The sequence below is a fragment of the Grus americana genome, chromosome 1 (genome assembly GCF_028858705.1).
Source record: "Grus americana isolate bGruAme1 chromosome 1, bGruAme1.mat, whole genome shotgun sequence".
NCBI classification, from domain to species: domain Eukaryota; kingdom Metazoa; phylum Chordata; class Aves; order Gruiformes; family Gruidae; genus Grus; species Grus americana.
Window position 1 is genome coordinate 191,023,363 of NC_072852.1, and position 24,297 is coordinate 191,047,659.

Below are 24,297 nucleotides of genomic sequence, written 5' to 3' on the forward strand. Positions count from 1 at the left end.
TCAGGGAGACAGAAATTCCTGCTCTCTCTTCACCAGTGTCAGGGACAATAAACACAATAACCAGTAGAGTAACTGCAATTTTTGTTATATTACCCACACATACATCTGCAAGAAGATACCCCAATCAGCAAAACAGAGAGCAACAGAAGCAGCTCTGCGGTGTTCATGTGCCACTCTGATGTACAAGCTTTGCAAGAAGAGTTTAGGAAGGAGCCGAGTCTCAGTCCCACGGATAGGATGTGGGGAGCAGAGCAGTCGTTCAGAAGAGGCACAGGCTGTCAGACGGGTTCATGAAGTCCTGCAGGTGAGCACAGGCTTGCCGGTGCAGGGTGGCGCGGCACTCGCTGTCATCTGGAATTTTCTCTACCCAGGCTTGTGCATCGAGGAAGTACTGCATCCTGAGTGCAAGTGGGGCAGGGAAAGGAGGTGAGTCATTACTGCTGACCTACAGCAACCGGAAAGTGTACACCTCGTGGGGTCGCATCCCTCCACCGAAGTATCTCTGAGAGCAGGAGGAGTTATACTAGCCAAGGCACATGCCTGAAACCTGGTTTCACCAGCACGTTAACTGAGCTTTGAATAAAGTTTAAGAAGAGTCAGTGCCGAGGTGGAACAAGCCTACTTGTGTTTTGAGTGACACCAGGTCAGCTTGGGCTAAGTTTCTATTAGAGTTTTCTGGAGTGGCACAAAAAGCCCCAGTGAACACCAACAGGACACAGTGAAGGGGAATTTAGATTCAACAGAGTATCTCAAAATGTTTCTTAAACTTCTGTGGTGAGAGGCTATGTAGCTTCTGGCACCTTATGACTGGGCCGGAGAAGAATTTAGAGGTTACACCTCTGCTTGGATTCTTTGGTCTTTAGCAGGCACCTGTTGAAGCAGGCCCCCTGACTTACGCACTCACACTGGTGTCATATAGAGATGGAAGGAGGGGACCTTTTAAGGTTTTAGGAAGTGGTGTTTACAATTTGACTGAGAAGGTTTCCCTTCTAGACGCTTTCAAAGGAACTACCTTTCTCCAGTTCTGCACAGGGAAATTAAACACTTAAGATGGCTTCCTCCCTGAATACTTAATAGTCAGACTAAATTCCTACTCAGATAAATTCCCGTGAGAAATGAGACGATAAATTCCCAATGAGAAATGAGAAGAATGACGTACGTGCACACATGATGCAACAAAAGTCACTTTTAGCCACAGTCTCACCCATTTCTTTTGCAAACACAGGAGTTGTGTAAGGCTTTTGCAGTAGATGGAACAGTGTAGCGTTTCCCATTCTCTTGTTCTAGCTGTGAGTTTTTAACCCAGTGGAGTGAGGGCCAGATTTTGATTCTCAAAAGTGCGGGAACCCGGCTCTGCACAGATAAAAGAGCTGATGGATTTGGGTGGCTCACCTCTTTCCCACAGCTTGCCTTTTGCCTACAGAGTTAGTTAAGTTACTCTTTGTATTTTAAATTCCAGCAGAATCAGTCCCTAAGAAATTCGCCCCTCCTTTTGCTTTCTGGAGGTACTCTAATAGTTTGAGTAACCTCTGGATTAATGGTCCGCGATAGCAGCTTCTGCTGCTCAGAAACCATTGCACTTACTTGTTGTTGCAATCAACTGTTTGCCCATCTTTCCCCATGAGGAGGTACCGTTTGCCAGTGATCATGTTCAATTTGCACGTGGAGCGCGTCAGGAACTGTCGGTGGGCACCCACTTGGATGCTTTCATCAGCACCTGTGGCACAAGAAGAGAAAATCCTATGAACTTTCCTGATAAAGAGTAGAACCAGAGCCCACAGGACACAACCCCTTGTGGTCATTAATTCCACTGCTAAGCCAAGGTAATGTTTCACTTGGGGACTGTGGCTTGACATGGGAGTAAATGACCATATATTTCCTTTAACGTTACCTGACAAAAAGTAAGCCATTTCTGTCTTAGCTGGTTGTCTTGGCCTCCTCAGTAGTTACTGAAGGGGCTGTTTTGCTATAGAGATCTTTCAGGCTGTATGAAGTTTGTTTAAATCTCAGAGACTGAACGAAAAGCTAAAGGAGAAACAAAACACACTATCTTATATTTCAGATTACTCAGGCTCATAGTGGTCTTAAAAGCTAGCAAACTAAATTCAAATGTCTTAAGGCTCAACAATGCATCAGGCAGTATTAAAAACTCACTCTCCTTAGCACACCTGACCTGAAATTCACTGATTTAGCCTTTACGCTGTTCCCTCTGAAGCTGATATATAGGACATGCGCTTGGTGATCTCCACATTAAAACAACTTCAAAAATTCTGGTCTGGCTTCTGGCCCAGAGGATTATTCATTCAAGAGCTGCACTGCCTATTACAGACGTGGGCATCCAAGGCAGACGAGAAGGGTATTCAGGTACCGCAATGGCATGAGAGCTGGAAAGAGGCTTATTCATCAGACTAACGCATGTCATGAGGATACTGTGTTGTTCGGCTAGAATAACAGTTTTCAAAGTCCATTTGAAAAAAAAAGCAAATAACAGCAATACTCTAATTTCTTACTCTCTTTCTAACTATAATATGAAATGTCATGCACTACTGTGGTGACAAATTCAACATTAAAGCAGCTTAAAGTACAGGTAAAACACCACAATCCAGAACCTTGTGCAGCATCTGCTTTCTAAAGTATTATATTACAAGTATGGAAAGTCTAGTATTCAAAATAAAATCCTAAGAATGGAATAAAAATCTGAAGTAGAATATTTTAACAATAATAAGAGTTCAGAAAATGTGACGTAGAGTGCTAATCTGTGACACCTAGCACTAAGAAACTTATCTATTTCCTAGTTAAAACTTGCATTAATTTTATATATGGTACTTATAGGCCAGAGAAAATTCAGCCTTCAGTACTGTATGCTGTTTTACATCTGCATTCTTCCAAAGAATAATACTGTATTACAGGCTTTCTCATATAATCCAAGACCTTTCTATTGTTCCCATGCTACATGCTGTACTGAATTTTCATTTTGTTCAAGGAATGCAAAGATGGATGAGAATTACTTGAGAAAATGATGATGTTATGCCTCAGGTTCATTGCGCTTAAATTGCCATGGTGTTTCTCGGTTCATATGCTTCACAAATGGCCTAACACAGTTCAGACTCTGGGGATCATAAGCATTTGAGCTATTACTTTAACAGATTATTGTGTAATTTCCAATTAAAAAAAAATTAAAATTGAAATATAATATTCTAAAGTATTGAAGCAGAATTTAAGGGAAACAATTAGTTCAAGTTTTAGAATCTATAATGAAAAAAAAAAAAGGATTCTGTGCTATTTTGCATGGGCCATACTGTTCCCCTAACAGACTCACAGGACAGCATAAACGTTAGCCATCCAAAACATGTGCACTAATTCTATTAATAATGAAAGTAATCCAAGGAGTGCACATCTGCAAAATTCTCTTTTGCTGACTCCCAAACACAAGTAAGTGTTTCCATCTGTCTTCTGAACCAACCCTTTCTTGCAAGGATTGATACTGAAATAATGCCAGGGCTCCAAGAGAATGAGAATTTACCCTACTAATTCTCACCTACCCTTGGTGATGGCAACAGAGACCAATGTCACTCAAAACAGCCACAGAAAATACAAAAGAGAACAACTCTAGTTCAGTCATGAGCTGATTTGGATGCAAAGCCTTGCTTTTTCTTCATCATCTTGGCTTCATGCCTCTTCCCAGCCTTTCCCAAGCCTGCTGAAACAGTCTTGATAGCCTACTGATGCTCATAAGCTGCCTCATACAGCACAAACCAAAGGGGATTTTAAAGGGATCAAAAAAAAGGAGACGGGAATGGGAAAAGTTATCGCTTCAGATTCAAAGGATGATTCTCTCAGCTGCCAAGAAACAAAATCTTTCCAGTGCTTGCCTGTGAGTTGTGAGTACAAATGCATTGGGGCCCAGAGCTCTAAATCCTGTTAGATCCGATAGGTTTTAATGAAACTTTCCATCACATAATCTCCCATAGCCAGTGTCTTGATCACTAGGTACATTGCAATTTCCCTGCATATGGGAAGCACTGAGTATGACAGATGCTGTCTCTGGACTCACGAAGTGTGGACCTGATTTTCCAACAGGAGCTGAACATTGGGCACAGATTACAAGTTGTGAGCCATAAAGGAGGGGGTGACATTGCCAGTCCCCTGAGCAAAGATTGAGCAAGCGAGTTAATTATTCTGTTCCAGACAGGGAAGATTTCAAAATCTTTGAAGTTGTTTTTTAAAGGCAATGTCTGGTTGCCAAACTCAAACCCGACAACCACATGATACCACAGCAGCTGAAGTCTGAGATGTCATCTGACAGCCTCTCCAGAAATTACTTTGAAGAGTATCAGTGTTCACTGATGCTGCTGATAAAATTCACATGGGGATAGCTGGGATGGCAGGCCTGCAAAAGGGCGTTTGTCTGAGCAGTGCAAATCTTTACACTGCACCTAAAGAAATAGAAAGGCTTTTTTGTTGTTATCACAATTATTAAATTGAAGTTCTAGAAGTTTTCCTGTGTTCGCTGACTTCAGACAAGTCATTGTGGAGAACTCAGTGTGTTCTGCAAGGGTTGCAAGTGCTTAATAATTGCATAACAAGCTCTTCAAATCTTCCTCTAGTATCAGAACAGAGGTCAGTAGGTACAGTAGAAAAAGAAATCTGGATCGATAGCAGCAGTCTATAAAGTGAATTAGTTGATGCAGAAGACCTAATATCCACACTATGCATGCTTTTGGAGGGTTTATCTTAGACTATCTCCACTTTGGAGCCATGGACTGAATGCAGCTGGAATATGTCTTTTGGATTAGTTTCACCTGAAAGGACTGACGCCCGTGTGCTCTGGGATTGCTGCACAATGTGAACCAAAGCAACCTGTCCCTGAGCTGAACAGCGAGGTAGCTGCACCAAATGAGCCTGGCAAGAAATCAGTCTTCTTGCAAGCCTAGGGTAGACGTATATCTGACCCTACTTTCCACAGCAAGAGAAGGCTTCTGCATGGCTCAGACTGGCTAACATTTAATCAACCTAGTTTTCCTACAGGTGAATTAAAGGAGCCAAACATTTTGATACTTACTGGCTTTAAGGATTCTGTGGATTTTGGCCTCATAGTAATCAAAAACATTCTTCTGTGTCCTATTGAGGAGCTCCACCTCGTACACTGCAACAGACAACAACTGTGTGAGGCCAGGTGGAAACAAGAAATTGCATCCAAAAACTGAAAAACAGGTATGCTTTTACCAGATGTCTATACAGAGGCTAGAGTACCACCTATTCACAAATCATAGGGGTATAAAAGACAACAGGATAGTAACCCTGTATACCTAATATGCTTTTAGACAGTCAGGTATTAATCAACAACCTCTAGATTTGCATTCCTTTTGTGTATTTCTTTTTAAAGAAGCTCCTATATGATTAGGTTTTCACTTTTTTTCCTGTCCTACTGTTAGCATCTAACTTACCAAAGCTGCTGAACCAGTTTTCCTTCAGTAGTTCTTCCAACTTCCCATCCAAAGAAGAGGCCAGAAAGGCAAATTAACAAAGGAGAAAATATTCATCTAGCTCCACAGAAGGAGCTGCTGAGCTATGGCATGCCATGCAAAGCCTGCTCTTTATCTCCATCCTGTAACATTAGGAATGTAGGGGACGGTGGTGCTCACACCATGGGTCTTTTCTAAACCATATAACGTAACGTTGTCCATGCTTCCTTCCCCTAGCATCCCACTACATCTTTCTGAGGCCTTTACTTTCCCCTTTCACCCCCCTGATGACTGCAATAGCACATGGTTTCATTTCATCTCCTCAGCATCTAGGACAGATACAGAAACCCTACTAATTTCAGGAGAGATCTAGGCATATAAAACTACAAATTTATCCTTATTATTAAGAACTATGTTTAAGCTAAATTGACAGTAGTCTTTCATGCCTTACCGTAATCCGAAATAGGGTGGTAGCAGGCAAAACTAAAGCGTGTGGTTTGCATTATGCCTTTATTGAAAGTTGATCTTTGTCTTGGGCAGGGACCTAGAGTGAAGAGAATAAAGGATACATCTGTCTCTGCAGGCATGGATATTTAGATAGATATCATAGAATGGTTTGGGTTGGAAGGGACCTCAAAGATCATCTAGTTCCAACTCCCTGCCATGGGCAGGGACACCCTCCACTAGATCATGTTGCCCAAAGCCCCATCCAACCTGGCCTTGAACACTTCCAGGGAGGGGGCAGCCACAACTTCTCTGGGCAACCTGTTCCAGTGCCTCACCACCCTCACAGTAAAGAATTCATTCCTTATATCTGATCTAAATCTACCCTCCTTCAGCTTAAGGCCATTATCCCTTGTCCTATCACTCCATGCCCTTGTAAACAGTCTCTCTCCAGCTTTTCTGTAGGCTCCCTTTAAGTATTGAAAGGACACAATAAGGTCTCCCCAGAGCCTTCTCTGTTCCAATCTGAACAAGCCCAGCTCTCTCAGCCTCTCTTCATAGGAGAGGTGCTCCAGCCCTCTGATCAGCTTCGTGGCCCTCCTCTGGACTCGCTCCAACAGCTCCATGTCTCTCCTGTACTGGGGCCCCCAGAGCTGGACGCAGTACTCCAGGTGGGGTCTCACAAGAGCGGAGTAGAGGGGCAGGATCACCTCCCTCGACCTGCTGGTCACGCCTCTTTTGATGCAGCCCAGGACACGGTTGGCTTTCTGGGCTGCAAGCACACACTGCTGGCTCATGTTGAGCTTCTCATCAATCAAAACCCCCAAGTCCTTCTCCTCGGGGCTGCTTTCAATCCATTCCCCATCCAGCCTGTAGTTGTGCTTGGGATTGTCCTGACCCACATGCAGGACCTTGCACTTGGCCTTGTTGAACTTCATGCGGTTCATGTGGGCCCACCTCTCCAGCCTGTCAAGGTCCCTCTGGATGGCATCCCTTCCCTCCAGCGTATTGATCACACCACAGAGCTTGGTGTCATCGGCAAACTTGCTGAGGGTGCACTCGATCCCACTGTCCATGTCGCTGACAAAGATGTTGAACAGTGCTGGTCCCAGTACCGACCCCTGAGGAACACCACTCGTCACCGTTCTCCACTTGGACATTGAGCTGTTGACCACAACTCTTTGAGTGCGACCATCCAGCCAATTCCTTATCCACTGACTCCATCCATCAAATCCATGTGTCTCTAATTTAGAGACTAGGATGTCGTGTGGGACAGTGTCAAATGCCTTGCACAAGTCCAGGTATGTCTGTCACTCTTCCCTTGTCCGCCAATGCTGTAACCCCATCATAGAAGGCCACCAGATTTCTGAGGCACCATTTGCCCTTAGTGAAGCTGTGTTGGCTGCCACCAATCACCTCCTTATTTTCCATGTGCCTGAGCATAGTTTCCAGCAGGATCTGCTCCATGATCTTGCCAGACACGGAGGTGAGACTGACCAGCCTGTAGTTCCCCAGGTGCTCCTTTTTTCCCTTTTTAAAAATGGGGGTTATGTTTCCCCTTTTCCAGTCAGTGGGAACTTCACCAGACTGCCACGACTTCTCAAATATGATGGAGACTGGCTTCGCCACTTCATCCGCCAGTTCCCTCAGGATCTGCAGATGCATCTCATCAGGTTCCATGGACTTGTGCACTTTCAGGTTTACACAGTCATTCACTCAACATTATAACAGAGAATAAAATAACATGGCAGAACAACTTAGAGGTGCGGTGGAGGGTTTTTAAATACATATGCGCATATATATACACACATTGCATTCAACTATCAAATCAATCCTAGATATCTTAAAAAAAAATTTTCAATTTGGTACCAAAGATACTAGAGGATGCTTTGTGTCCTGTATTATGCATTAGGATAACTGTAATGGTCCTTTCTTGGCTTAACATTTCTCATCTTCTTTTAGATCAACCTATTTAGATATTCCTTACCTTCTGCACACTGGCAAACGTTGGCGTGGCACACCTTTGAAAGCATGGCGCTGTGCTTGGGAGCACTGTAGAATACGCTGCACTTTCTGGCTACGGAGAAGAAACAAAATGGCTTGTCTCAGAGAGCTCAGGTGGAAAAGCCTATGAAGTAGAAACTACATTTGCAGTGCAACTTATCCTTGGTCCAGAGAAATCAGAGCACTAAGGGGTCAGATGCACGTCAGCAGTGCTCAAAGACCTATAGCCTAGGCACCTAGAGTACAGGGATCACTCTGCCTTTCAGCTGGGCAACAACCTGGGTTGTTGCTTCTGGGTTATTTTGGTGGGGGGGGGGAGGTGTTTGGGATTTTTTTGTTCAGCTGGGGTTTTGGGGTTTTTTTGTTGTTGTTGTTTGGGTTGGTTTTTTTTTTAAAGTTGCAGTCTTCCTTTTTTTCCCCCCCCCCCCCTCTGTAAAGCATCCATCTTAAAAGCATCTTTTGACCACAGAGCTACAGTGAGCACTGCACTGTTTCAGAAAGAGGAGATAGGTTCACCAGCAGTTAGTGGTTTAAACATAGTGTAAACTGTCTTGGATCCCTCAGCTTCAGGCAAGGCAGAGATTTGACCTAATTTTCAAATATTGGTTACATAACTCTGGCAAATGGGGATGATTTGCATTTAACCTTCTTTGAATGGGGAACGAGACTGGTTCCTCCAGCAAGGAGGAAAGTACATAAGCCATACTCTAAGGCTGCCTATCTTACATACATAGAAAGACAGCCTGACCAAAAAGATAATGTGAGTAGAACATGCTTAAAAGCACCATGAGACAAAGGAGCTCAGGAAATCTGATTTAAAAATCCAAGTGTGCAAAAGTTTGTATTTTCAGTCCATTTGCAATAAGGGACCTTTGCTGAGAGGATCTCTGTTTAGATGATCTTAAGCCATGGTATTAGAAGACAGTATTCGAGGCAGGTTATTTTAACATTTAACAAAGTCATGTGGTTTCACACACTACTTCAAAACCACCTTTCTATAGATTCGAGTTTGTTCTTGAGGGTCGCTCGATCAGTTATGCATCATTTTTCTGTGCCCTTACCAGGGTTGTAAAAATCATAAAGGATGGCATTTGCTGGCTGAACCAAGCCCATGGGATTGATCTGCTTTGCCCCAAATGTTACACAATCTGGCTCTGGTCCGCTTGTGAGCTGTAAGAAAAACGAACAATAGTTATGATGGGTAAACTAACTCTTTCTCCCCAGTCAGTTCCTTATTCAGCCCATACCAGCTGTTAATGCTTGTTTCTGATGGCATAGGTGAGTTAATCCTGACAGCTGTAGCCTCAACTTGAAGAAGGCATTTCCTGTCATGATTTTATTGGGAGATTTTGTGGATGAGCTAAGCCTAGTAAATATAGTTTTGTGAGCTGTGTGCAGGTCTTCTCTGCCTGAAACTCTTTGATCCAAACTCACATCATCACTACTTTGGGGTTTACTTTTCAGCCTTTGCCTAAAGCCACCTTGCACAGGAGTGATGAGTATAATATATGCTCACAGCCTATCCTGTACCAGTGGCCACCGGTATATAGACTTTCCTTAGTAAAGTGCTAAGATCAGGGGCAGCTTTTGACCTATGTTAAATACACAATTTATTTAGGACAGTCATAGCAGCAATAACATTTACATTTTTTATTTGTCTATTGTCTTATATTTAAAAAAAAATAAAAATCATTGCTCTGTGTATGCTTTCTACAGAGAACCCCCTGCTTTGGCTGTGGAAGTGAAGCAACTCAGGTGGGTGTAGGATGGAGTCATTATCCAAAATATGGGGAAATATACACAGAAGCTAGAGGTTTTGATGTTTATATTTGTTTGTCACTAAATGGATCTCGATCCAGAAATACTGAACTTCACATGCAAGGTGTTAATGTGGAATTTATAGGACCACTAGTTAACACTTTGTTAATCTTGGACAAAAGGCATCTCTTCTGGCTAGAGAGGCTTTCCCTTTTTTTTTTGGGGGGGGTTCGGCCCAAACCTGAAACATGGACTACATCTCCTGGAACATAGAAAGGTGGAGGACAAAAGTGCATGTTTCCCTTCTTCCCCTCCTCCACCTTCTTTCAACTGAGCTGTTCAATAATAATATATGACAAAAATCACAGGAAGGTAATGGAGTGTGAAAAATGATGATGATTAGGTTTAAAAAGAAGTCTATATATGCTATCTGAAATGGCAGAGACTGGAAAATCATTGGGTTTCTTTACCTCACCAAAGTAGAGCAAAACCTTTCCTTCCTTGTACTCATAGTGCTGAATGTACTGGTCTGAAGACATCACCAGCTGCAGGAAAACAAACAAACAGATCAGAACGAAACCCCAGCATAACAAGGACATCTTTGCTACCACCCTCTATATTCTGATTTGCTTAGTTCAGCTGTTGGCTTTATTCTGCCCTCTTTCTTCCTCCCTAAGAGCATGAACCTGGGCAAACCTCCTGCAAGTGAGCAGGCTCCAGAACCCAAAACTCTGTAGCCACCTTTGCAGAACGCTGTGCCCCATCTCCCTGTCACTGTGCCCTACTGGCAACCGTCTCTGAGAGGTGTGCTTGCCTTGCCCCCCTGCAAGCACAGGACACACCGTCCTGGCATGTAATGGGGCAACAGTGCCAGTGGGGACAGCGATATGTGTTGACAGGCATGTATTTAAGTACCCTGCTGCACCTCACCCTAATTTCTATTCTAGACTAAGAAGGCTGAACTCTGTTCACCACAAGTTTTTCATTGCTTGTATAGATACGCCAAGAATATTTTATCAGAACAAGAATAATAAAAATATATCTATCCAAAATCTGTTTTCCCTTCTTTATTCAGTGGACTTTGGAAAGATTTCAAAAGACAATTTTTCTATAGAAAGGGCTATAAAAGATTGCACAGAAAAGTATGTTTCTAACCTGTTCAAGATCCTTTGTGTCAGGCTCCAAGCCACTCAGCAGAGAGAGATCAACCAGGGACATTTTTGGTGCATTGGAACCTGTGGACCTTTATAAAGGAGACTGTCAGCAGCGAACACCTGCACTGAACAGCCAGCTTGCTTTGAAGGGTTTGGCTCTTGAGGCTTGCTAATGGTGAAACAAAACATTCTGCTCCATTTAAGTTTTCTAAGTGGATTTTAATTTGAAAATTAGCAGCCTACCTCATTGAGCTTCATGAGGCAAAATTAGTCATCTAAACTAGTCAAATGGTCATCCAAAACCCAGATGTCCTGCCTGAGCTTGTCATCTAAGCTTTCTTTATAGCTCATAGACAGAAAGAATCACTTTCAAAGGACAGTTCATCGCACCATAAAAGCACTGTTGAAGATAGGGAAGGTAAACAACACTGACAAAGTGTCTATTCTCTATTACCTAGAGAGTAGAGATAAGAAATGAGTTGATCCAAATTCTTCATGGACCAAGTCAAATTTACATCACCTGTCCAAGGCAAAAATCCTCATCGCTCTAACTATCCATTAGGCATATGTATTGGACTTCCAATCTTTTCTACTTCCACCTTCTCAAAAATCAGGTAGTTGTGTCATTGCTGGAAAATTAATTGTTCTGAATTACAAACAAAAATGAATTCATTTTCTAATGAAGAGCTGATCTTGCAGACCTACCTGACACAGACTTTGTACTGCAGCGATTCTCCTTTACTGGGAGGGTTCACATCCCTTTTCCTTCTGCTGTGGATATCAAACCACTCTATTTCAGACAGTGGCTCAAACGCGCTGTTTTCTGCAGCAATCAAGTCCTCATAATCATAATTTTCGTCAGAGTATGCAGTTTCTGGAGGTGACAGACACAATCAGCCATGCACACATTTGACCGAGGACCTGGAAATTTTGCTCCTTTTTGCATAATGATAAATACCTGGGGCAGTCATGCCATCTCTATGGGTTTTATAAAAGTTTGCTGCACACCATCTCAGTATTTCTAATTCATTCAAAGTTAAATTTTAGGGATAATTACAGTCAGAATAACCAACAGATCTAACTAAGAGTTGAGTTTAGGCTATGCATAGATATGTAAAGGACAATCCCTGTCTCCAAAAGTTAGCTGTTCAAACAAAAAGAAAACATGCAGACATAGGCAGAGACGATGATCAATACACAGTTCAGGGGATGGAAAATACAGTCTTGCTCATATGAAAATACTTATGACAGGTCTGTCCCAAAGAATTTTTAAGGCCACATGGTAGGAGCTTATTATCCAGGGAACTGAGCTGGGCTTTCCCCGTAGGGCAGCCAGAAACACCGTGAAGGGAATTCACCCTTCTCTCCTCCCAATACCAAAAAAGAGTTACTAATAGTACCTGTGCATCTGTTAGGTATGCTCTGCACCTACAGTCACTCAGTAAACTACAAAAAAATATTAATAAGCTGAATGCAACAATGGCTAGGCAGGGTTCAGAGGCCTCTCTCTTTCCTTGTTTTCATTAATTTATTCCCACTTTCCAAGGCTGGAAAGCCATTAAGTATTATTAGCAGTTGGCCAAAGGTGTCACTTTCCCTTTTCACTCACCAGAGTATTTAATGCTCCCTTCCATTTCCACTGTCAAAATCAAATCGTTACACGTGTTGTTCTCCAGCTCAGAAGACCAGTACACTTTCAATATCTAAGATGAACACACAAACAGCGAACCATTAAAAATATCATTTAAATGACAAGGCATTTACTCATCCAGGACTTCAGCAAATGTTGATGGGACATGGGAGTGTGGAGAGGAACACCGGTCTCCCAGAGGCACACACTAGTCACAGACGACTGCCGTGGGTGTAAGCAGGAGAGGTCCCATGGGCAAATCACAAATGTCTTGGGACCTTTGAGATAACCCTCCGTTCCCAACCACAAAGGGGTCTCTCAAACTCCAGCCACCTCTATCAGCATTGACATTTCATGGACTTAAAGTTAAAAACAGGAAAAATTGACTGCCCTTCAGAGTAGTCTGCAGGCCCCAAATTTTAGAAATCTGCGGATAGGAACACAAAGCATAAAGCCATGGCAAATAATTTCTCAGTTTGTTTTCAAGAAGGGAATAAAAGAAGTCCAGATGGACTCCGAATTTCTAATTTACAGCTTACACTCATTGTCCCATTTCCTCTGCCGTGTACAGACACTTCAAGTTTTCTCCCAAGTTCGAACTGCAAACCAAGGGTAAAAAAAAAAAAAAAAAGAAGAGATTTAGTCTGTGCTCAGCATTTGATCTATAGTTTTTCTGTGATCTTCATGATCTTCTATGCCTTTGACTTTCAGAACTGGGATAGAGGAAAACTTTAGCTATGGAAGGAGCTATGAGACCTCAACTCTCAGAGGATTTTTAATGTGCTGGGCTTACTCTTCCATTCTGGGGCCCAGGAGACATATTTTTGCCAACTTTACTCTGTCCTCTGCAGCCTGGATTTGACGTTTTCACAGGTCCCAACACACTGAATATCAGAATATTCCCCTTCCTCCTCATTCCATAGCAAGACTTGGGCTGCTGGCTGCTCTTCACTACCAAGGGAGATTCACGTCACGAAAGTCCTTGAAGAGGCAGGAAAAGGCCTCTAAAGTGTGCGGCTAAGCATCTGTTGATTATTTTTTCTTTAAAAAGCTTCTGGGTTTTTTTTTTTTACAGATTAAATTATTAAAAAATACTATAAACCAGCTATATGATGATTGCTTAACATGAGAAAAGCTAGGCCAGGTGATCTCATGTTTCTCCTGTTTGAGGAAAAAAGGTTTGAAACAATAGATGGTTGTGTACCTCTAGCTGCTTCTGAATGGCTTCATCAGTATTAGTCAGAGTAATAACGTAATCCTTCTGCCTTCCAGGTGTTCCCAGTTTTACGGTCAGGTTGGTGGAAGCAGTGTTCAGTGCTCGTATGCTGTATGCTGACAGAGCTTCTAGGGCCACCACTGTGTCCTAGGTGAGAAAGGCATGCAAAAAACCCAGCAATTATGCCAGGTTATTTCAACAATTTGTAAGATGACATGATCAATCACCTGGAGCTATTCTTCACCTTCAGTTTTTTTGCTGCTTTCAAGTTCTCCTGTATCTGTTTCTACCTGCACTATTTGTTTAATTTCCCAGCTGCTTCTTTTAGCATTAAAATCCTAAAACCACTGGAGTTCTGTCCTTCGATTACCATAAGTCTTCATAAAGAAGAAGGATCTTTGCTGGCTTGTAACATTTTTTATTAATGGACCAAAATCGTTGGTGCTTCATACACCGAGGAAGTTCAGGATTAACCGTTACGGTGCTTTCAAATTGAAATGAAAAAGTATTTATGGGGTTTCTGTTTTCTTCCCTCCCCCTGAAACTCCACCCGGACTGGTGGTCAGGCACCTGTGTAGAGCAGTATCCTCCACCGTAGTTCCTTCTTTCTGTCAGCCACGTGGCGATAGGCGTTGCGTACTCCATGTCTTTCAGGAGCAGTGTTTGAAGCAATGCATAGGCAGTGGTTTCCACTGAGACTGCATCGTTGCCGTTTCCCCAGTAGCGCTGCTGATTCACTGTAAGAATAACTCAGTCTTGAATCCCCTTGGTAAAAACATTTGCCAACAGTGACTATTGTTCTACATAATGGATATTTCATGTCGTAGCACTGAGGCACCACAAGACACAGATGCTTTCGTGAGAGCAACAAATCAGTTGGGAAGCAGAGACAATGGAAAAGGAAAATCACATTTTCAGTTTTGGCTTATCCAATCATTACGGACTAACGATCCCATTGTACAGCGATGTCCATCTGATGGAGTGGTAGCACTGTGTCTGGTGGTCCCTGAGAGATTTATTATGCCCATAAGTCCAGGCTTGATTAAGAGAAGCATATTCCCTATGCTTAAACTATGGCTATTAAACCGTAATGTTTAATGTTTATTAAACCAAACAAATTGGGAGAAATGAATAGCATGGCAGTGCGGCCACACAACCAGCTGACTCAGCAGTGACCACAGCCACACACTGGAGCGTAAGAGGTGACATCCATGCAGAGCTGGAACAAAACACTGAGAACTGGTGGGGGGCTTTGAAAGCATCTGGACTGGGAAAGACATCTTCCCTCTTGCTCACAAATCCAGTCTGGGCTACGCCCACACATAGCTGTTCATTCCCATTTACCCATCAAAAGTTTCTTCTTTTTCAGCTGGCTTGGACTTTTTCTTTTTTTAAATGCACTTTTGGGGTGTGGAAACTTTGATAGGCAGCAAAGGAAGCAGAAAAGGTAAATGACTATTTACCATGGTTTTGTTCCAATTCCAGTACCAGACAAGATCACAATCCAAACTTCACAATGCTAAGTTGTTACTTTATAGTGACAGTAATTATACAAATTAAATATTACAAATATGGAAATATTTAATTATGTAATTTAAATAATTGAGTATATTACACAAATAAATATACACTTCTATAAATTTAAACAGCCTTAATTTACTTGAATACACTTTGTTCACATAATAGAGTGCTGCAAGTGCTTTAATTAGGAAGAGTGCTTTCCAACTGAATTTTTAAGAATGGTTACTAGTACCTGCATCAAAAACAGAACAGCCTCGTAATTTTTCTTTTGCCATCTGAGCTTCTCCACTATCAGACTGCACAAGTGTCAGAGCATAAGCAGTGATAACTGTAGAATAGCAGTTAGTATTTGTTGAAAGTTGGTTTTTCATGTAAGCCACTGCTCGTCTAACTACTTGTACCTGTGAAAACACAGAATTAATTGATATAAAAAGGTCATCCAACCCTACTAACTGTTATTGCTGGTGTGAGGACTAGGAAATTAGAATACTTCAGTGTATTAATTTTGAGACAATTTTAATAGTTTTTGCTTAGTGATTAAAGCCGTTGATGGAGTGCGTAGCTCAAAACACCTTGTTGTACGTTAGGCCATGGCATCTTTTCCTATGCGCCACAGATGTAAACAGACTTTTACCTCCTCATTTGCAGTACTTTAAGACAGCAGGATGGACATGCCATTGTGCAATAGCCTTCAGATAAAAGCCTTAAAAAATCAGGTTTCCTACCACATCAGGTGACTCGTAGACCTGTAGAGTCTGTTGCAATGCTATAGTTACAAAGGCTGTCAAAGCCAAATCCTCTTCTGCTGACCCAATGCCACCCTGATAGATGAAACATGAAAAGGAAAAGTGAAATGTACATGCATATGCTTACAATTAAATTTAGAAAATCACTTTTCATGGAGTCAAACCATCTGACCACAGACCATGTAGTTTTACCCTTTAATTTTGCTCAATAGCTCATGGCAGTCTAAAGTGTATCTTCTACAAAGGCAGCCAGTTTGCATTAGGCAAAGTTAAGAGATTAGGAACCCACTACGTCCTTCAGCTGGTAATCAAATATTTAATGATTTAACCAATAGTTAAAAATCTACAATTTCTCATTGCAATATTCATGTATTCAATTTCCAGTGTTTGGGTTTTTTTCATTTCTCTGCTACTCCCTACAGACTAAAGAGACTTTTAACATGCAGAACTTTTCTCCTGTAAACGTATTTATACACCATTAGTAGATAATTTCTTCATCGTCTTCTTGATAAACTAAACACAGTGCTCTCATTAGGTTTTCCCCCCCGGAAGGTCTGCATTTTCATTACTATTCTTCTTTGTGATTCTTTTGCTCATGCTTTACTTTGACAACAACCTTAGGATCTTCAACAGTCTGACAATAATCTTCTCCTTCACTCAGCCCCAAATGTTTATCCTAAGGAGAAGGATAGGTTGTCTGCTTGGAGAGACTTAAGTCTCTGTACAAAATTATCATGCACAGCTCCTGAAGTAAATGTAAAATAGAAGATAAGTATCTCAGCGTGAACACAGGTCAAAAAACCTTTGGCGAGTTCTTTAGCTGGTTTTTCGTTTGTCTTTCCCCCCCCGCCCCCAACAGTGTTACATCAACTGTGGAACTGACTTTGAAGGTGAAAGCCTTACTGGTGGTTTGACAAAGATAATTAATAAAATTAATACACTTTTTCATATAACTACAAAGGTATCTGCATTTTCAAAGAATTTTGGAAGACGCACATTATTTTCATATCCTACATGCATCATGGATAGCGTAATAATTTGTGTTTCTGGACACTTGCAGGGGATGTATAGACTAACATATACAATTGGAAATTCTGATTAGGTATTCAGATTTATTTTTTTTTCACCATGGTAGTGGTTCAATACTGAAAAAGGTTATCCAGAGAGGCTGTGAGTTTCCCATCCTTGGAGGTACTCCAGACTCAGGTGGACACAGGCAATCTGATCTAACTAGACCTGTTCTGAGCACAAGTTGGACTAGACGACCTCTGGAGGTCCCTTCAAAACAAAATTATAATTCCATGGCTCTATGGCCTTTGGCAACAAAAGGCATACATTTTTACCAAGCACAAAGATCTCAGAATTAATTTTCTAAGTGCGTAGGTCAGCTGCAAAATTATCTAAGGCTGGATCAAAAGATAAAGGTGGTGAAGTGCCAGCTATGAGTCTCTGACATAACGTACCTTTTAACAAATTAATTCTACATTATAAATTTTGTACTTCTTACATTACAAATTTCTTTTCTTTAGATACATTTTTGGTTTCTCAACAACCCTGAATATTCCTTTTGATCCTTAACAGCCCTAAATGTGCAACAGATTCTTCTAAATACAAATGACCTACCTGCATAGTCCTGTCCAGTACTGGGTGATGGTCGTGGAATGAATAATCTGTCTGTTGTTGTTGAAGCAAGTAAGAAATTGAGTTGCGTATGTGACTGTCTTGGACAGTAATGTATTCTCTGCACCTTGTGAGTACTTTAACAATGAATGCAGTTAACCTGAACAAAAGATAATGTTCCAAACTTGTGATGACATATATTTATAGAAGACTATATTGACAGGAAAAGAAACATAGTCATTCTGTAGACTCTTATTCAATACAGCGTGCTCCCTGGCACTTAGTGAGTTATCATTCAACATGAACATGAATATTTCTACTCTGTTGCAAATGCAAAATAACCAGTGGCTCCATATGAGCCTCCTTCATCAAGGACTAAACATGCTCAGAGACTTACATGGCTGACTGTCCATGACAAAAGTATATAGGCAACACCATGCCCACCAGATTTTGAAAATCCATCCCCCCAGAAAAACTTCTGATGCATCAAATGATAATAGTGGTATTTTGGAAAAAAAAGAACCGAAGCTGATTACGAAAAATACACTTACCAGACACTACTGGGGGTTGTTTTAAATGCTCCATAGGAACCATCTACCTTCTGAAACTCAAGCAGCCGAGTATAACCTGCATGAACAGGATAGCACATAACTGTTCAGAGAATACACATATTTCTTGGGCATTTTCATACATCACTTGTATTAGCATAGACATGTTCAGTATTGACTAGTGGAAGAGTACGTGGACGTGTTCACTGGTATATTAAGGAGGAATGATTGGGTCATCAGGCCTTTGACACAGAAAAAGCACTAGGCTTAAAAGGTGCCCTGTCTTGTGTGACTTAATTGAGCCAGAAAAACCTGGAAACTGCAGTTATCTGTGGTTACAAAGCATTTTCTGTGTAGTGAATCTTGGGAAAGTTCTTTCCCATTACTGACAATTTTTCAAGCTGTTGACTTTATGGTGCATGGAATCAAAAAAATATACAAAACATCTTGTCTTGGGTCAGACATAGGCTTAGAAATCATGAGTTGTGGCCTCTGATCTTGACTGCTATTATCTCGACAAAGTCTGTATCATAGCCACACAACTCATTTTCTACCCTGGTGAACTTCAATAAGAATCAATAAAAGCATAATATAGTGAGTAAATGCTGGTGATAATACCAAATACTCATCAGCAGGATCTCATGTCACTGTAGTTAATCTTAGATAAATAGGCAAAGACTTCCATTTAGCAACTGTTAGCGTATTTTTAATCTCTATTTATGCCCTTATTTTTCACTGATGAAATGTCTGAAGATCATGAAGATCGCTTGCTTTATGACATGTGCACACCACTACAGGTAGAAAGATCAGCTGTACCTGCTACAATACTGATAACTCTCGGGCTCTGTGTTAGTGCCTGCGAGGTGGAACATCTCCACTTCCACATGCTGTGGTCCTGGCTTTGCTGTGCATTTAACATCAGCTTTGGATCAGGTCTTGGAATGGGCTTTTTAAGAAGCAGCCTTGCAGCTGTCTTCTCCCTAAGGAAACTCCCTCCCTGGGTTGGTCCAAGGCTATTGGAGTCATTCTAGCTCATGTAATGAGTACCGGAGTGTGGAAGAGAAAGTGTCAGTGGCACGATTACCACTCCTCTTGCCAAGTACAGACATCTGCAACAGAGATGTCTACATGCCAGCTGGTTATCCTAAGCACTGTCTATGATTCAGGGGGAGAAATAAGCATTTTTAGGACATGATTCATCTTGATCTATTTTGCACATCTACATTAGGGGGAAATGATCAGGTGGCCTTTGCTATCCATTTACTCTGAAAAAAACCTGAAATTGTTCAGCTCATATTTTACTTTCTGCTTCTAAATTAGGCAAAAGAGGGTGGGCTGTGAATGTCAATACTGTGCAATGTCAGATGTGGGCAATTAGTCACCTAAATCCTCCTCACCAGTTCTGTTTCTTGTGTCTTTCTGCAGATTGTCAGAGGCATTTCTGCGTGGCTGCGTTAAGACAACACTCACTCCTTTGGCAAGTAGCAATGGTAAGCGTGCAATGCAAAGGGATAACAAAGACTCTGTTGGTTGGTCTTTGAGGTTTTTTTCTGCGTACCTTTTTCAATCATGTCAATGGCTTCCTCCTTCCGTTCAGGATTAAAGTTTACCCACTGCTCACTGGCATCCAAGTACTCAATAGCGTAGACTGCAGGGGCCATTTTCACCATTGTTTGCTCTGCACAGCCTGTGGGCACTTGAATAAGTTTCTCAACTCCAGTGAGACTAAGACAATTTTCAATAGGCTCATCCATAACATTCCCTGTTGTAAAAAAACAGAAGCCATGGTACATATTGTATTTAAAGCTGGCTGGTGTAACATGAAGAAAGGTGATGCTAAGTGTAGGTTGACACTCCAGCATGGCCTGATACTTCTCAACACTGCTTTCAGCTAATTAAGACTTTGCAAAGCTGGAGAAGAACAAGGATGAGGTGCCAGGTCCTGGGAAAGCTGGAGAAAAGAAGCTGGGACAGTGAAGGAGCATGGAGAAGAAAGAGTCCTGGGGCTACTGGAGGCAGGGAAGCAAGGGAAGGGAGAAAGACTGGTGCTTCAGGTTTGGGCTGGAAAAGTCTTGTCAAACCAGACTTGATCCTCCCACAGAGGGCAAAAAGATCGTGCCTTAATCATGACAAACATTTTGTTCAGAGTTGGTTTTGTTTTCTTCTCTGCAGTTTTCTTATGTGATGAATTCAAGCATCCCCATACTTTAGAACAGGGATTTGAAATGGAAGCCAATAGCCTTTGTATCAAGAATGCCTTATTTTACATTTTCTGGAAAAAAATGTTTTTATCATTGAGTACTTGCTAGTAGATGTTTTCTAAAATACATATGCGTAAGTATATATATGTATATGATTATTTGGTTAAATTAATATATGATTGTACATATCGTCTCTTTAGAAAAACAGAACTTCCCAGAACTTACACATCTGTCTGGCATCCTTATTTCTGAAGACTAAAGCAGATTTCTACAGACCTACATGCAGTGTGAGGTTACTAGAGAAGGTGAACTCTTCCCTTCTGCTCTGGCCTTCCCATAAAGTAAGCCTGGGCACAGTGAGGCAGGATGGACCGCATAAAGCTATTATATCCAATACAAGTGAGGAGGAGTAATTAGAAAGAGGAAAGGTACTGGATGAGCCTTGGGGCTGTTTTGTTTTATGATTTGGGCATGTAGCACAGACCAGTTGAGTCATAGCAGAAAAATGAGGAGGGAATGGAGGCTCGACATTCAGGAATGAGCAGCACAAAGGGGCATGTCTGTTGTCACCTATGGAGAAGTTATTAACAAAAGATTGCATTTACCTTTCAGGTTAACAAACACGTGACTATCAGAATTCGGTACCATATTAGATGGTCTGTTCAGGTCCAGTGTATGGGACTTCACTGGAAAGAAATAGCAAATAGAGATCTACATCCAGATTCTTTAAACATAAAAATGTACAGTGCAATTTTAGAACATTCTTTTCATTACACATCTCACAGTTGATAGCAATTATGACAGAAATGTAATCAGAAACATTAAATGGAAATTTATGAAAAGAAATATCCTTATCTTTCTTAAATTGACTTACTTTTCAATCATTAGCAATATTTTTTGGCTTGAAATGAGGCTTGGTTTTAATACCTTTTAAGACTCATTTGTAAATGAAGTAGATGCCTATTTAATATTTGAAGAATGCTACCTTGAAACACAGAAGTAATACAAATAAATTCTAAACATTTAGAATTAAATTATTTTTCTTTCCTGAGTCTTTTGCTGTGTATTGGATGAAGAGATTTGTGACAAGTTCTGGTCAACCAAAGCAACGTTTGTACATTAAGAAGTATTTCACTGCACCCATCAGATATTCACACAAGGCTTTACACCCCCTGTCCCCACCTCAAACCTCATCTGTATCTAATTATTTTGTGTAACTTACAGTCACTGTTAATGCAAATGGTACTTTCTTCTCTCTGTAAAACACCTTCAGCCTGTACAATCGAGGAAAGAAAAGTTAAAATATTTGCAAGCACTCACACCTGAAATTAAGGTGCATGAAATCTGTGTTCTCCACCCTTGCACAAGACCAGCAGATGGCAGAAATAGGTTATTTTGGAATGAGATTTCTCTCCAGGTGAAACTGAAGCTTCAGATCAGAATTTCAGTCTCCCAACTGAAATGCTAATAAACTCTACTGACTTTTTTTATTATTATTGACTTACTTCCCTGGATGAAATTCCTTTAACCAAAAATAACCCAGAAAAATTAAACTTCAAAGTTTATTCTCAGCTTCGTGAGCAATGCAAGTCCAGTTTACACATGGACTTACTTTTATAAACTTCTCATTTATGAAATCCACCAAGTTATGAGTTCATTTGTTGGTAAAACTTCTTTTTTTTTCTTTCTGATTTCTACACATCCCTATTCCAACAGTCTATATTTTAATGAAGCTATTTTTACAAACACTTTTGCTTTTTTGGTGTAGCACTGAACTCTGAGGCTGTGTCTATCTCTAGAAAAGTCATGGCCTGTGACAACAGTAGGTTCTCAGCATTCCATGCCTTATCTTTACCTACATGGCTATACTTTGACATTAGCGGTGTAAGGGTTCATATTCTGCACTTTTTCTGTGGGTTGAAAATCGCCCTTGGTGAGCTACTTGGGTGCTGTAATGAGTCTGTGTTGGTCAGTGTTGACTCTTGAAAAGTCATCTTTTCTAAAAGGCTCCTCCTTTTCATTACTTTGAAAGAGAACTAAGGTATTAAATAGTCAACACATCTTTGTTTGCCTGTATGTGTTTTACCTATGCAATTGTTAAGGTCGAAGATCCATTAAACAGAAGGAATAAAATTAAACTTTATGTCTCGCAGAGGCTATTTCCTTCTCAAAATATTGCTAGATTAACATCAATCTTGGCTTCATAAGGGAAAAGACTTTTTATAAGTATTGATGAAGCAGGTGGAAATTAAATATTAAGAGAAGGGCACTGACTGCATGAAGGAAGCTGCTGCCATGTCATGGGTAGAAGAATGTCTTTTTGCCTTAGAGAACAATTATTTCCATATACACTACACACAAGCCCACCACAGGGTTACATTTCTTCCCCGTGATATAGCTTAATCCTTGCTGAGAAACAGGTTTCCTGAGATTGCCTTCCAGCCTTATGTTTCTAGGATTTCACTCCCTCCATGAGAGCTCCACACATAGTGAATACGATATTTGAGGAGAAACACGTTTGTGATGTGCCCTGCCCTCAACTAGTTATACCTACCACAACATTGAGGTTCTTCCTAATGCTGTCACTGTGCCCAGAAACAGCGTCAAAAGCAGTAATAGTAATTGGAATTTGTCCCACAGTCAGAGGGACGACTGAGAAGTAGGCTGGTGTTGCAGAGTTCCCCTTAATCGTCAGTGCCAGCCGCACAGCCTTCTCCATCGCCTCTGCAGTGCACAGCCCCTTCACTCCTTCCATCGTCACTGTAACCTGCAGGGACAAGGCAATGCCTGTGATCAGGCTTAGTGCATACCTGCACAGGAAAAATACTCCAGTTCCACTGTGAAACAGGTATCACAGGAGACTAGCTTTTGCTTAAAAAAGAAATAGCAATGCGGATATTTTGCAAGATGGAAAGTGTTTTCCACTTCACCTCCCTGAATTTCTTATTCTGCATCTATAAAATGGGAAACCTTTTTCACCAAGAAGTGATAAAATGCTGGCACAGATTGTCCAAAGAGGTGGTGGAGTCTTCCTCCTTGGAGATACTCAATATTTGACTGGACAAGGCCCTGAACAACCTGCTTGAACTGGATCTGCTCTGAGCAGCAGGTTGGACCAGAGACGTCTATGGGCTGTTAACATTCATCTACACTGACTAGGGCTGTGAAGGTAAATCAACTAGTATTTTATCGTTACACTGAACTTGCAATATAGTTTTGGCCTGTCCCTGAACCGCAGGGAAGTAAGAAGGATAGTACATTTTTATACATCTCAGCTCTACACCATTCAACACAGTTCAGAAGATGCTGGTCAAGCAGAGCTGGCTGAGAGGTGGGAAGAGATGAAAAAAAAGAGCATCAGCCTGAGGATGATGGACGTCCTAAGCCCAATGACAACTGCTGCCATATGCAGAGCTGGATAGGCGTCACATGCAGACAAAAAGTAGCTTTGCGTTGTATGCACAATGAATTTTCTGGCTAACATATTAGATTGTGTGCTCATAATTTGCCTCTGTGTCTTGTGTACCTGCTTTATCAGCAGCTGGGTGTTGCCCAGACTGCAGGCAGCAAAGTAACTGGTTGCTTCTATGAAGGGGGAGAAGACATATACAAACTCAAGGAATTTGGCTGTGTAATATGGTAATAAAATCTGTTTTATACAGTAAGTTTTATTACCAAGTAGAACTGATCCTGTCCTTGGGGAGACTTTCAAATTAGGAGCATAGTGTTTGGGCTGTAGGAGCGCACTGAAAGGTGACTAGATCATTTACATTAAATTATTAAATAGCTATACATCTAGCTAGCTAGCTGTGTATAGCAGAGCAGTTGGTGGTAATACTACCTGGAGATCGGTGGGCAGATAGTTGTAAACCACTGCTTTTATTTCTAGTTGTTCATGTCGTCTGACTGAGTATGGTAATCTCAGGGACACAAAAAAGTCTTTGAAAACTGCAAAGGTGTGGGGGTCAGCTATGCAAAATCCTGGGTTGA

At 41.3% G+C, this 24,297-nt stretch overlaps 1 protein-coding gene across 4 annotated transcripts in view; it reads right to left on the reverse strand.

Moving 5' to 3' along the window:
* Positions 1–69: 69 nt before the first annotated feature.
* The window catches only part of LOC129201904 (complement C4-like), a 60,810-nt gene continuing 36,582 nt past the window's right edge, over positions 70–24,297 (reverse strand). For 2 of the 4 annotated variants that reach the window (XM_054813841.1, XM_054813842.1), the window contains 22 exons: positions 24,149–24,288; positions 22,862–23,074; positions 21,530–21,581; positions 20,913–20,993; positions 19,665–19,868; positions 18,110–18,185; positions 17,562–17,718; positions 15,918–16,013; positions 15,425–15,593; positions 14,242–14,408; positions 13,660–13,818; positions 12,995–13,054; positions 12,435–12,528; positions 11,531–11,699; positions 10,827–10,914; positions 10,142–10,216; positions 8,975–9,083; positions 7,897–7,986; positions 5,917–6,009; positions 5,063–5,146; positions 1,585–1,717; positions 70–398 (listed from right to left, as the gene is read on the reverse strand). In XM_054813841.1, coding sequence (XP_054669816.1) covers positions 260–398; positions 1,585–1,717; positions 5,063–5,146; positions 5,917–6,009; positions 7,897–7,986; positions 8,975–9,083; positions 10,142–10,216; positions 10,827–10,914; positions 11,531–11,699; positions 12,435–12,528; positions 12,995–13,054; positions 13,660–13,818; positions 14,242–14,408; positions 15,425–15,593; positions 15,918–16,013; positions 17,562–17,718; positions 18,110–18,185; positions 19,665–19,868; positions 20,913–20,993; positions 21,530–21,581; positions 22,862–23,074; positions 24,149–24,288 — 2,648 coding nt within the window. In that variant the 3' untranslated portion in view covers positions 70–259. Of the gene's footprint in view, positions 399–1,583; positions 1,718–1,891; positions 2,026–5,062; positions 5,147–5,916; positions 6,010–7,896; positions 7,987–8,974; positions 9,084–10,141; positions 10,217–10,826; positions 10,915–11,345; positions 11,455–11,530; positions 11,700–12,434; positions 12,529–12,994; positions 13,055–13,659; positions 13,819–14,241; positions 14,409–15,424; positions 15,594–15,917; positions 16,014–17,561; positions 17,719–18,109; positions 18,186–19,664; positions 19,869–20,912; positions 20,994–21,529; positions 21,582–22,861; positions 23,075–24,148; positions 24,289–24,297 lie in introns of those variants that run through there. The other 2 variants (XR_008575530.1, XR_008575531.1) reach the window with 2 other exon arrangements.